At 32.0% G+C, this 13,114-nt stretch overlaps 2 protein-coding genes across 3 annotated transcripts in view; one reads left to right on the top strand and one right to left on the bottom strand.

Moving 5' to 3' along the window:
- Nucleotides 1-393: 393 nt before the first annotated feature.
- LOC128186946 (SCY1-like protein 2) lies at nucleotides 394-11,853 on the top strand. 2 transcript variants are annotated; one of them, XM_052856968.1, is made up of 17 exons: nucleotides 394-412; nucleotides 606-774; nucleotides 1,851-2,008; nucleotides 2,534-2,678; nucleotides 3,100-3,249; nucleotides 3,724-3,939; nucleotides 4,926-5,042; nucleotides 5,358-5,483; nucleotides 5,633-5,809; nucleotides 6,927-7,049; nucleotides 7,200-7,313; nucleotides 7,539-7,671; nucleotides 8,301-8,419; nucleotides 8,942-9,042; nucleotides 9,392-9,461; nucleotides 9,593-9,727; nucleotides 10,161-11,853. In XM_052856968.1, the coding sequence occupies exons 2-17, from the start codon at nucleotides 622-624 to the stop codon at nucleotides 10,947-10,949; spliced, it is 2,826 nt and encodes a 941-aa protein (XP_052712928.1). In that variant the 5' UTR covers nucleotides 394-412; nucleotides 606-621; the 3' UTR covers nucleotides 10,950-11,853. The 2 variants fall into 2 exon arrangements, with proteins under 2 accessions (XP_052712928.1, XP_052713009.1); XM_052857049.1 differs by lacking the exon at nucleotides 394-412 and adding an exon at nucleotides 428-496.
- Nucleotides 11,854-12,216: 363 nt separating this feature from the next.
- Nucleotides 12,217-13,114, bottom strand: part of LOC128192544 (fibropellin-1-like) — a gene marked incomplete at its 5' end in the record, with an annotated part of 33,756 nt that continues 32,858 nt past the window's right edge. The window contains one exon of the mRNA XM_052865315.1: nucleotides 12,217-13,028. Coding sequence (XP_052721275.1) covers nucleotides 13,010-13,028 — 19 coding nt within the window. The remainder of the gene's footprint in view (nucleotides 13,029-13,114) is intronic.

Below are 13,114 nucleotides of genomic sequence, written 5' to 3' on the forward strand. Positions count from 1 at the left end.
ATGCGGATCAGAAACCCTTGACTTGGGAAGATGGGGGTAATGTGATTAAATTAAAAGTTCTATGCCAGCTGGAAAATTTCTAAGTTATAGGTCAAGGTCAAAGCAAAATTCTCTAAAAAGCGTTTCATCCTTGTATCTTTTCTAAGTGGTGCCCTTTGAGATGGTCACCACCTCAATGCTGTTCATTTTAAAGGTCTGATTCGTATTACTTGAACTTCATTTTCATTGTAAAATATAGTAGAGTGGGGGGACTCCATGATATTTGAATTTCTATATGTAAATTAAATTTTTGCTGCAAGAAAAAGTGAGAAAATCATCACCCTGATGACGTGCGACAAAGAACAGAGGTATGAGGAACTAATTTAAAATCGGGTTCGTGATTCATAAAATACTAATCAATGACAGAAACACGGTAAGATAGATAGTAGTCTCAGTTTTCAAAAGAGAATATAAAGAAGATACGCCCTTTTTTATATCTCAATACTTTAAGTTTAAGGTAATAAAATATGTACTTAACAAGTATATATCGATGGTTAGGAACAACAGTCATTACAAATAAAGAACGCGGTTTGTACCTAAGGCATATAGAATATTGCATTCACTAGGTTTTGTTAAAAAGACATGGACGTATTTAACAAGCTTCGCAGCGCAGTAAGCAGTGCATTGCCAGGAAACCCTTTGTCTAAAGATTTTGACGTTTCCAACCACGTGGCGTCTGGAGGGCCTGGGTTATCCTGGAAGATCTACAATGCAATCAAGAGGACAACAAAACAGGTGAAACGTTAGGCCTCATTGATGAAAGATCCACCAGAGTAACTATAGGAATTTTCCTTGTCTCTAAGATAAGGTTTTGTACACTTGATATGTGTATTAATTTAAAACTGATACATGTAAAGTAATCTTTAGGTAATCTGGGAGAACTGGCGCTTGACTAAATCATCCCAAGTACCTTCTCGCCAGTGCATTGTTACGTCAGTTTTCGATATGATTTTATGTTTTAATTGATAAAATGACCTTACTATGCACTCTGAGCAATGGCGAAGATGAGCTGCACAACTTCAGTCATTATATATCCTTGCATGTGTGAATTTTATGTTTAAAACTATGAGATTGCAATCAAAATGATATAAATAAGTGAAAGAGGTCACAGTTAATGTAAATCGATCATTTTAGCTTTAGAAAGTTCTTTTATTGCTTGTAAATATATCACACACTTATAATGTAGACTGAAGTATGTATGCACTAGCTGGTGAAAAATGGTCCTTGTTTCTTTCCCTTTTTGAAGATTGAACAATAATATTAATAAACATACCTATCAAGAAAATTAAGTACAATTGAAATCAATAAGAGGGAAAAATTCCAAGATTTCTTCATTGACTTGTCATTTGATTTTATACCACTAAAAAAGGACACAAACACAAAAACTAATTTCCAATGGAAATATATGATGGAAAATGTTTACACCTTTCTCCATTTCGAAGTACTCAGATTATTTGGCACAATTTTTTAATGTCATCATATGGGGACTATATTAGGTTGTTTGTGAAGCAAAATCTCCAAATTCTTCTTATTTTTAGCAGTGTGTTGAATCCATGCAGGCAAGCTAGAGGGGTTATTTCAATTGACAAAGAAGATGTCTTGAGATTTTTATATACTTTTAAATATAGACATATCATTTAATCTTTGAGTGTATCTATCCTAAAGCCTGTCAGGCTTTATTGGATTTGATCACCCCTGACTATATTTGATCACCTCATAATACTCAAAAAATGATTTCTTATTCCTTAAATATGCACACATACAACATTTGACATCTCTCTTACCCTAATATGAGGGATTTTTCTTCGTAGGAAGCATCAGTTTTTGTGTTTGAAAAAAAAAATCTGGAAAAATACTCAAAAAAGGACAGAGACCTGATTATAGATTCATTAAAGAAGGGTGTTTCACAGCTAACAAGATTAAGACATCCAAAGATTCTGTCCGTTCTTCAACCCCTTGAGGAGTCAAGGTAATAAAATGTAGTATAGAATTCAGAAATTATAAAAAGGTACATGTAATGATGGTAAGTTCTCTTACTGCTGAAGCACAAATATACATTATGATTATCAGAGATTGTTATGAATTTACATTGGTTGTAATGATAATTGAAATATGCCATTAAAGTTAGTAGATGTTAGTATAATATGTAATGTGATTTCATTTCTATTCATGGGCATTAGTTTTTGTGGATGTACATGTACCGGTATATATGTGATAAAAATCTAGGACTAGAGCTTTACCATTAGATTTCTTGTCATTCATCTAGTGTCATTGTACTCTAATGGATGACAGCAACAATATTCACAAAACTTGCTGTTCAAGGATGAGAGCCAATACCAGTTTAGATATACATGTATTACAGTATATATATATCCAGTTATTTTCCCGATGATGTAATTTTTCGATTTCTTTGGGATCCTTTTCACATGACAGAAAATACAGTATACAGAATTTACATGGTTCATTACTTATTAGAAATTTTTTATTATTACAGAGAGGCACTTGCCTTTGCCACAGAGCCTGTGTTTGCCAGTCTGGCCAATGTTTTAGGGGACCACACTAATGTACCAACACCAGTGCCCTCAGAGCTGACAGAATACAAGTTATTTGATGTGGAGATCAAGCATGGAATTATACAGGTTAATGCACACAATAAGAATCTTATATCTGTACAAAAAATCTATTAGAGTACTTTTAAATGACAAATTTTTATCATACATTATAATGTACAATTTAAGAGAAATAAGCGTAATAATATGCTGCAGGTAACACTCGATGGCTCAATTAAGCTTCAATCTCTCAAAGTTCTTGATCTCTATATGCAATTCTTTGTAAGTTTTGAAAATTTAATTAACTTCAACTTTAATCGACTTATAAGATAACCAAATTCAACTGAAACAAAGAAAGCAAGTATTTTCCAAGAATACCTTCAGTTATTAATTAATAAATAACTAATTTAAAAAAATATACCATTTTAGTAGTTCATATCTTTGCATATTTATGTTTATGTACAGATATTATCAACTTTAATAAAGCGTATTTTGCTCCAAAATATAACAGGCAGCAGAGGGACTGGGATTTCTGCACAAAGATGCCAAAATGATGCACAATAATATTTGTCCATCCAGTATCATTGTCAACAAATATGGCGCCTGGAAGTTAGCCGGCTTTGATTTCTGTGTTGCCAACATTAGCCAGCAGGATCAGGCTGTAAGAGACACAATACATGCATTTATTTCAAATACTGAAACAAGATAAATGTGAATTTTTTTTCAAGAAAGAATGTAATGAATGTACATGTATATATTTTATTAACTTGAATTTAGAAATATGTGTACTTTTCTAGATAGATACAAGATAAAGGTGAAATTTTATTCAATTAAGAATTAAGAATTTAGTAAAATATGCACTTATTAATTTGAATTAAGAAAAACATGTTGTACTATTCAAGTTAGGAAAAAGAAATGTTCATGTGAACACTTGTACATGTATAGGAAATCATTGGCTTCATGCAACATTTGCACTTCAATAAATACTGGTACATGTATATTAAATAGATAGAAATTTTAAGATACAGTTACTCCATAAGCATATCATCTACAGTTTCCAACATTTTAAAAAACAATTAATCTCACGTATCACATACATATATTGGATTATAATTTGTTTTTCTTCACTTTTTAGACCACATTTCCATGTCATGAGTGGAACCCCGACCAACCCCCCATGACTCAGCCGTGTCTGGACTACATGGCTCCAGAGTACTGCCTGACCCTCAGCTGCTGTGAGGCCAGCGACATGTTCTCCCTGGGGGTCCTCATCTACTGTATATACAACCACGGAAAGCCTCTGTATGAATGCCACAATCAGCTGTCTCAGTTCAAAAAGTTCACGGAAGAGGTTGTTATTTTTCACTCTTTAAGATAATTGAATGATAAGATTAAGAATGTAATAATATGGAATCATTTGTATTCTGTGGGGCCAATTTTGGTTGATTTTCAAAGTTTAAAGGCTCCTTTTGCATGTGATTTTGTGGATTTGCTTGTAAATAATAATTAAGTGACAGACATTTCTTTACTGTAATTATAGTGAGCTATAAGAAAATTATAATTGCTGAATCTTTATGGCAAGTGAGATTTAATCCTTTGAAGTTGGTGGAATCATGTTTTTTGACAAAAAAGATAACCCACATATTAATAAATGTGCGAATTTTTGAAATTTCCCATATAATTTAAATTCAAGTTCAGATAGTAAAATTTTTTTGAGTCATACCTTCTATTTGATGATCATGTCATAGATAGTAATTAGAATTCTAAAACTTTATTATTATGTATGGTACACATAAAAATTTGAATAACATCATCAAGATGGGTTTTTTTTATGTTTATTAAAAGATAATTTAATTCTGGTTGTAACACCTTATTTGATTGGCTAAAGAATTTTAATGTAAATTGTTAAATATGACTTGCCTGCATCACCAATTGACACACCTTTTAAAGATACATGTATTAATCTGCTTGGTGGTACCTTTGAATTTTGCACAAATTGATGTCATTTTTAATCAGTAAAATAGCGCATCTTGGTTTTTTTAACATGATATTGAAAAATTGAATGATAAGGAATGAATTTAAATTTCTACTGTGTTAAACTTGTGCAACATAACTTCTCTGTTTATGAAGGTAAATGTTATGTTATACCGGTAAAACATAGGTAGAATTAAATTCAGTCTTTTTTTGTGTTTATTTTTAAATTAAAGTTATTTGATATTCATCTCAACTTATTTGTACTTGTATGTGTGGGTGCATTGTAGCTTATAAACAATACTCAATGGTCATGCACCAGATAATGAAACTAATAATTAAAAATAAATCTTTTCAAATTAACAGTTGAGGAAGTTCCGGGCTTCCCTTTTGGGGAGTGTTCCTGAAGGTTTGCAGCAGTATGTGAAACTCCTTCTGAACACTGAGCCTACGGTCAGACCAGACCCCAGTCAGCTGATGAAGGTAATCAGTCTGTAGCTGAGACTCAGCCTCGTTAGAAACCCTTGAGTCATGCAACACAAATTAAGAAAATTCTAGTGTGAAGCCTGTCATATTGATTTGAGAAAACAAGCATAATTATATCTTGAAGGTTGAGATGACACATTTATAGTAATACATATATATATACTTATCTTGTCAAAATTATTAAGCTTGATTTATCTATCACAGTAATCACACTAATAAAAACTTGTACTTTAAGTTTTATTGCCCATCACCTTTGTAAGTAATGATTACAACCAATTCTTTAACATGATTTACGGTACTCTATTTTATCAGGTTGATTTCTTTGATGATGTTGGAACTGTGACTCTACAATTTATGGACACATTATTTCAACGTGACAACCTACAAAAGTCGGAGTTCTTCCGAGGCCTTCCAAAGATCCTGAAAAATCTGCCAAAGGTACAATGTGTCATGTCAGTTGTAAATTATTACTACATTTGTCTCAGAAACTGACATGATTTGTAGCACTGTTGATTAAAAACACACCAAAATGTCAGAATTAATGATGTCAAATTGCTAATCTTCCCTATTTCTGTCTTATTTTTCAGCGAGTGAACCAGCAGAGGATACTGCCACCCCTGGTCAAGGAGAGCGTGAACCACGACATGGTCCCCTTCACCCTCCCCAGCCTCCTATATATGGCGGACCAGGCCACAGAATTGGAGTATAGGAGCATCATATTTCCGGCTCTTGTCCCTCTTTTAAAGATGAGAGAACCCATTCAGGTTAGCTAATAGTTTGTCTCCTTTGCTGTATATTTTTCTTTATCTTTAAAATCATGTATGCTTTGTTCTACGGTTTCAAGCGCTCTTGTTAGTCAATGCAAGTACCTTAATTATTATGTGTTTTTTATATATTATGTAATAGTGAAATTATATATGCTCAGCACACCCCCGAAAAGATTAACCAAGGTGGAGGAGGGGTATAATGACTTTAATCTGTTAGTCATTGTGTCCTGTTTTTGTCAGCTCAACTCCTCATAACATGCTGTTGAGAATTTTATGAGATTTTTGAAGTGCACGTTTTTAGAACAAAATGTGTAGAAGTGCATACTACTCAGAAAAACAAATTTCGGTATTTTCTGGGGTTTATTGAATACTGTACACCCCTAATTAAATGCAAGGAACTAATTTTTAAATCTCGCTTTCATTTTTCAGACAGATGTAAACTTAATGAAACTGTCAACAGTGATAAAAATTTGGCGTTCTTGATTTTATATTCTCGCGATTGGATACAAAATAGTTGAATCGCTGAATTATGTTCACGGGTAAAATAAGGAATCTACATTATTTTAATGAACAGTTTGTCAGCACACCTCCTTTAAAATACTGAATACATGAGACTTTGTAGGTTTTGATGATTTCATTATTATTCTTAGATTTTTTACCTTTCGAACTCAAAAATTTGTTTTTGTTTAAGACAAATTTATAGATTCGAGGGAAGTTTCAATGTGATAATTTCTCAGGAGTTATACCCCTTTATGAGGAACAAGTATTTTGTGTATTTAAAGTGCACCCTTCCATTTATTGTGTGTATCATTTTCAAGTAATGTGAGAGCATGGGCTTGCTCACTTTATCTTTTATTTTTGAAATGTCGAATAATGGTGTTAAATCAGTTTTGGATTTTACGTAATGCATAAACAGGGTTGTCTCTAAAAATTGAAGTAGATGGAAGAAATAGAAAAGTAGAAGGGGGGTCTAGGGGTCTTGCTTATAGCTACATTGTGTTGAAATGCAATAATAGCCGGGTAATTAAGGCATTATAGGAGGGGGAATTCCCCGCCTCTCAGGTCTTAAAGACAACCCTGTCATGAATATTAAACATTTATTTGTACTTTAAAGATTTCCCTGATCTTCATGCAAAATATGAGTGTGATGTTGAAGAAGACGCCTGTGAGTGACATGACCAATCACATTTTACCCATGATTCACCAGTCCTTGGAGGCAAACAACTCTCAACTGCAGGTACATCTTCTAATCATTTGTATGAAAGATTCATTAGATATTAAACAAGCTAAAAATTCTTTTGTGTACAACTATCATCAACTTAAATGCTCAATTTGATATATTTAATGTTTATTGATTTGATGCATTTGTAAATTCCTCTCATTTTAGGATATGTGTCTGGACATTGTGCCAACATTTGCTGGGCTGATAGATTTTTCAGCTTTGAAGAAATCCATTTTGCCTCGGATAAAAAAGATTTGCCTTTCAACCAGCACCTTATCTGTAAGTGTACACCAGAGTTCTACTACAAGAACCATGTATTTGTTTGTTAAGAATTTTGCTGGGGACTTCTTAAAACTACTCTAGATCTGAGAATTTGCTATATCTGTGTATGTACTAAATGAGTTTTACTGAATAGGTGAGGATTAAGTGACTCTTGTGTATTTCGTAAGCTCCTTCCATCAGTGTAATATTATACTGATTGTTTCCCTTCTGTGTGTATGATAGGTGAGGATTAACTGCCTGCTGTGTATTGGTAAGCTGTTGGAGTACATGGACAAGTGGACCGTGCTGGATGATGTCCTCCCCCTCCTCCCACAGATCCCCTCCAGGGAGCCCGCCGTACTAATGAGCATTCTAGGTAACTAGTGGATACCAATAATTTAACTCCGATGCAATGGCAGGGGTGATACTGTTTTTGACTCATCTTTCAGTCAATTAGTCACTCCTTTTTTTTTTAATAGAATATCATGAAACTTTGTAGTTAAAAAGGAGTCAGGGACATACAATATTGTGTGTAGATATGCATTTTCACTAGAATTTTTATCTTCAAGTTGGAAGATTCCCTTTTTGTAAAACTGGAGATTGTCTTTATAGCTGTTGGTCATTCTGTTTCAACTTTGTTATTTAGACTTTTAAGCCACCTGAGTTGATTGCTCAAGTGAGGTTTTCTGATCAAATTTTGTTCATTGTCTGTCATTGTTCTGGTTTGCATTGTTGATGTTGTCATAGTCGCAATGTTTTCACATTTTCATCCTTTACCCCCAAAACCACTGGGCAGTTTAGCTAAACTTGGCACAAAGCATCTACGTGCCAAAGGGATTCAAATGTAACTAAATTGCTGGAATTTTATGGGTTTTCATTAATATTATTTTTTTTTTGGGGGGGGAGGGTTGTTGTTTCTTTTTTATGAACTAAGTGAATCAGACCCCAATTCACTTGTATAATTATATATTTATTATATGACATTGTATTATTGATTATTTACAGGAATATATCAAGTCACAATGTCCCATGCCAAACTGGGCATTACAAAAGATCTGCTAGCTACCAAAGTTCTGCCATTCCTCATACCCATTAGTATTGATAGCAATCTGAATCTTTCACAGGTAAATTTTCTAAACTTGTATTTGAAATGTCAATTATCACTTTAAAATAGAATATATTTGAAAGTGTTTTTTTTTCTTTGATTAATCTAGATATATATTAATTTTCTAAAGGATTTTTGCTAAATTCTTTAAAAATTCTTGTATAGTTACTGTACAGGCTTGAGACACAGAAATCTCTATTTAATATTTTGAATATTTTGTTTGTTTGGAATATCATTATGCATACTGGTATAGAAAATGGTTAAAAATCACTTTTCAATAGAAATTTAATTCACCAAATTATTATGGATAATATTCATAAATTATGAGTACCATTATACTAAATGTATAACAAAAACTAAGTGTGATTGAAAGGGAAAAAACCCATTTATGCCTCTCAGATTGAATCATCCATATTCAAAAAGTGTTTCTTCACATTTCATGAATATTTTAGAATATTTGATGATGCACTTTGTTTTCATTTAACTACCACATGTGCCTTTTACATTCCTTGTTGGAATACAGAAGTTTCATTTTCTGCAGTTCAATGCTTATATAACAACCATCAAGGATATGATCTCTAAACTGGAATCAGAGCATCGTGGTAAACTGGAGCAGATTGACAAGATGAGACAGGAGCAAAAGTACGGGCTTATTTCATTGGTTGATAGAAAGTAATCAAATCAATAGACTTTATGATCTACATGCATGATGTTTTCAGAAACATCTGGTTCTTTTTAAAGATATTTACTTCTGAATCAGAAAATTATTCCCTTTTAAAATATTGTCATGCATTTTGGGACAATAAGAACACCGATATGTTCCCTCCAAAAGTTTTATGACAAGAAACGCTTAATGATTGTTGATATGTCACTATTATCAATATGCCAGCATCATATATAGATACACTTCATGATTTAATCTGTAGTTTTATATTCCAATGGTTTGAATGATGTGCTGAATAGGCATTTTTTTTTTTTTATCAATCTACAGAACAATAGAAATTACGAAAATAACAGGTCAAGATGAAAAGTCAGCCAAATCCGAGGAGCCAAAGACTATGGTCTGTACCGTACATTGTAGTTTTTTTGAACTGTTGTACAAGTATCTCTGTATACATGTAGTAACGTTACAAATTTATAATGTAGGTATCTCGAACCAAATTTATTTCTTTCCCTCTTGTTTTATATACAGATGGATCAGTTTTTGAGTGGGTATAATGTTCAACAAACTGTGGCTAACAGCAAACAGAGTCCATCTCTTATTCAAACTTCTGTACCTTCCTCTGCGACCAATAAGGAAGCTGAATCCAAACCAGCTGTTTCTAAGGTATAATTATAAGCAACAAAAGCCAATAAAAAAGAATCAAAATTTAGTGATAGGTCTTTTTATGTGATACATGTAAATGGTGAATCATCTTCAATAACTATTACAAGATATAAATCAATTAGCAGCTGAAATAAATTTAAAATGAGATGAAGCTAAATTTCATTTTGATAATATTTAAAACAATTTCCACTTTATACACTTATTTCAATTATTATTCAATCACATCTTTTCCCACAGTTTGTGTCATAATAGTAATTAACTTAATATGTTTGTATTTATTTGTTGTTTAATTGATCTGCCATTATTTACTCTAGATACATGTTAACAGTGTGAACATGTAGCAGAAGCAAATACAATATATTATAGATGGTAAAATAAATTTATTTAAAATTATGATGTGCAAAGTTACTTCTTACACTTCCATTTATTGCAGACACTGACTTTAGAAGAAAAACAAAGACTGGCTCAGCAGCAGGAACAGCAAAGGCGATTCAAAGAGCAAAAACCTATTACAATGTCCACCAATAAAGCTTCACCTGTGGCCAAGACTCAACCAAAAGATCTGTCAGCATCACTAATGAATTCCAGTCCAATGGGACAGCCGAGGATGATGGGAAATCAGGGAATGATGGGACAACAGCAAAGTTTGAATTCAAATGTCATGGGCTTCTCACAAAGTGGTTTGACCAGTACTGGTGGGTTCCCCAGTTATTCAGGAGTTGGATCAATGGGTCATATGCAGGGTTCTTCAGGATCTAGACCAGCGTCAGGGACAAATAGCAAACAGTCGTTTGATTTATCAGCATTTGACTCACTTCTTCCCAGTGCTTCGCAACCAAAAATGTCCCTGAATCAAATGAATGGTAGTCAGTCACAAGGGGCATCTTTTCCAATGAACAACTCTTCATTTAATTCTATGAACAGTATGGCAAATCAGCCCATGAGACCACAGACTATGTCAGGCTCAAGCATGATGCCTGGACAACCTGGAATGATGGGTAATCATGGCTTTATGGGAAATCAAGGAATGATGGGAAATCAAGGTTTTATGGGAAATCAAGGGTTTATGGGACAACCTGGAATGATGAGACAACCTACTCCTATGATGCAAGGACAATTTAATACATCTATGAACAGCATGAATTTCCCCCAGAACCAAGGATCAAGCAATGCAACAAAATCTAACATTACGAACAATGATATTTCAGATATATTTGGTTAAAATTAGAGCTACAATAACATATATCATAATTGTACAATAATATGGGGAATTAGCTTTTGATTTTGCTATTTAATTGAATTCATGTTGACTTTATAATATTTGGTAATATGGTTAACGTATTCATGGATCAGTGTTATATCGAAAGATATTTTTTCCATATTCCAATTGATTTTTGAAATTTCGTTTAGCACTTTAATGACTTTGTGTGAATCTTGGTGTAGATTCTTTTTTATATGAAGAATGATTTAATTTTTTCCTTTATTGGTTCTTCATGTACATTCCTCATCTTGTTTTTATCGCTATTTGAAGCCTTTTCCTTCTCTGCAATGTATGTGTGCAATATTCATTTAATACTTTATGCATTAAAATGCATGTTGTTTAGTTACTCTTTTTAAGTCATTAGAATTAATTTTTTTTATTTCAAATTTTGTAATATCAATATATGTAGTCATGAATCAGGACAAGTCAATACCAAGGCACAAAAATGGAAGCACTGATGGTAGTATTAATCAGGCTTTTGCCATAGCATTATGAACTGATTTAGGAATTAGGTCAAGACAGACAACGACATATCATTTCCATACATTTTGTGTAAAAGTTTAAATGTCATTGCCTAATCTTATTGATTTCTCAATGTTTACAACATAAAAGAAAGACTAGTATTAATGAATCTCTCTTCATTTCTGCCTTCAATCTTGATTTGTTGTATACATTCAAGTTTCAAAGATTTTTTTATATGCACTGAAGGGGCTTTGGTCTTAGAGTACATGTATTTTCCAAAAGCCAAACAATTTTTATTGTTAAAGTTCAGTTAACTTGTAATACATGTTTACTTAGTAGAAATTTCAAATTTCAATACTTATTAAAACTTATTTTATTTTAACTGTGATAATAAAGTTGCAAATATTTTTTAAAAAGAGTTTACTTTAGTACAGAATCTGCCCCCCCCCCCCCCCCAAAAAAAAAGAAGATTCAAGGAGAGTGGATGGTCAACAAATTATAAAATTCTCACTTAAAAATCCCAAATGATATTATTGGGCGTAAACTATCATCTAGGAAAGAGAAATTCCAAATAATTGGGCTTTAAAATTTTTAGCGTTTCCTTATATCTACATAATTATAAACTTATACAAAGCTCTTTTTCTCAAGATTAGTATAATCTAAAAATGGCACGACCATCCAGCCCTCTTAATTACTGGTACGACAAAACCTATACATAAATAATACCAATATTTCTGTGCAAAACGAAGTAAGAGAGGACTTTCTGTGTAAAGTTTATTACTCTATTACAAATAACAAGTGTCATTAACAAATTCAATAAAGAAATGAGTTTAAAATACATAGAATTGTACACTACTTTAAAATATAAATAATAAAAACATCAAATACATGTATATTATATCTGAATCCTAGATCACAGTGCAGCATTAGGATTGCCCCCTGTCTGAAATTATAGAAAAGAAATATTTAGAAGAATGTCGTTATATTTTATTCCTATTTGATTTGATTTTTAAAAAGTAAAGTTTTAAACTAAACAGTGACATGTATGTTCATAAATAAATAATGGTTTATACAAACTTTAAAGTTCATACAATCTGCAAAAAGAAAATAAAGCAATAGTCTCGTTATGGTATAAAAGAAACATGCAATTTCTTGAGTGTGAATTGATAATTACTAAATTATAAAATTAGAACATATAAAATGAAAGCAAATTTGAAATGTAAGTATTAAACACGCAAAGCACAAACATAATAGAAACACATATAAAGCTCATCACATTCATTCAACTTTTACTCATGAGATTAAATACAAGAACTGAAAAATTCAACATTAAAATTAAATACATGTATGTCATTAAGAAATATAGGTATTTTGTACTAACTGCAACAAATTTTCTTTACAAGATAAACAACTTCATGTTGTAAAAAGATTCATTATTTTTTAGTATACTTCATAATAAATAAAAAGTCAGACACTTTAAAAATATTTTATGCACATTTGTATAATTATGTAAGTAGAGGAATTCACTGGTTTCATTAATTAAATGATTTAATTTTATATTACTTACTTATAATTGGACTGAAAATTAGTCAAAATAATTTTAAGAATTTTTATAAATATATTAATAATTAAAAGAGAAAAACGGAGAAAAAATACGCTAAAAC

The sequence above is a fragment of the Crassostrea angulata genome, chromosome 1, assembly GCF_025612915.1.
Source record: "Crassostrea angulata isolate pt1a10 chromosome 1, ASM2561291v2, whole genome shotgun sequence".
Lineage (NCBI taxonomy): Eukaryota > Metazoa > Mollusca > Bivalvia > Ostreida > Ostreidae > Magallana > Magallana angulata.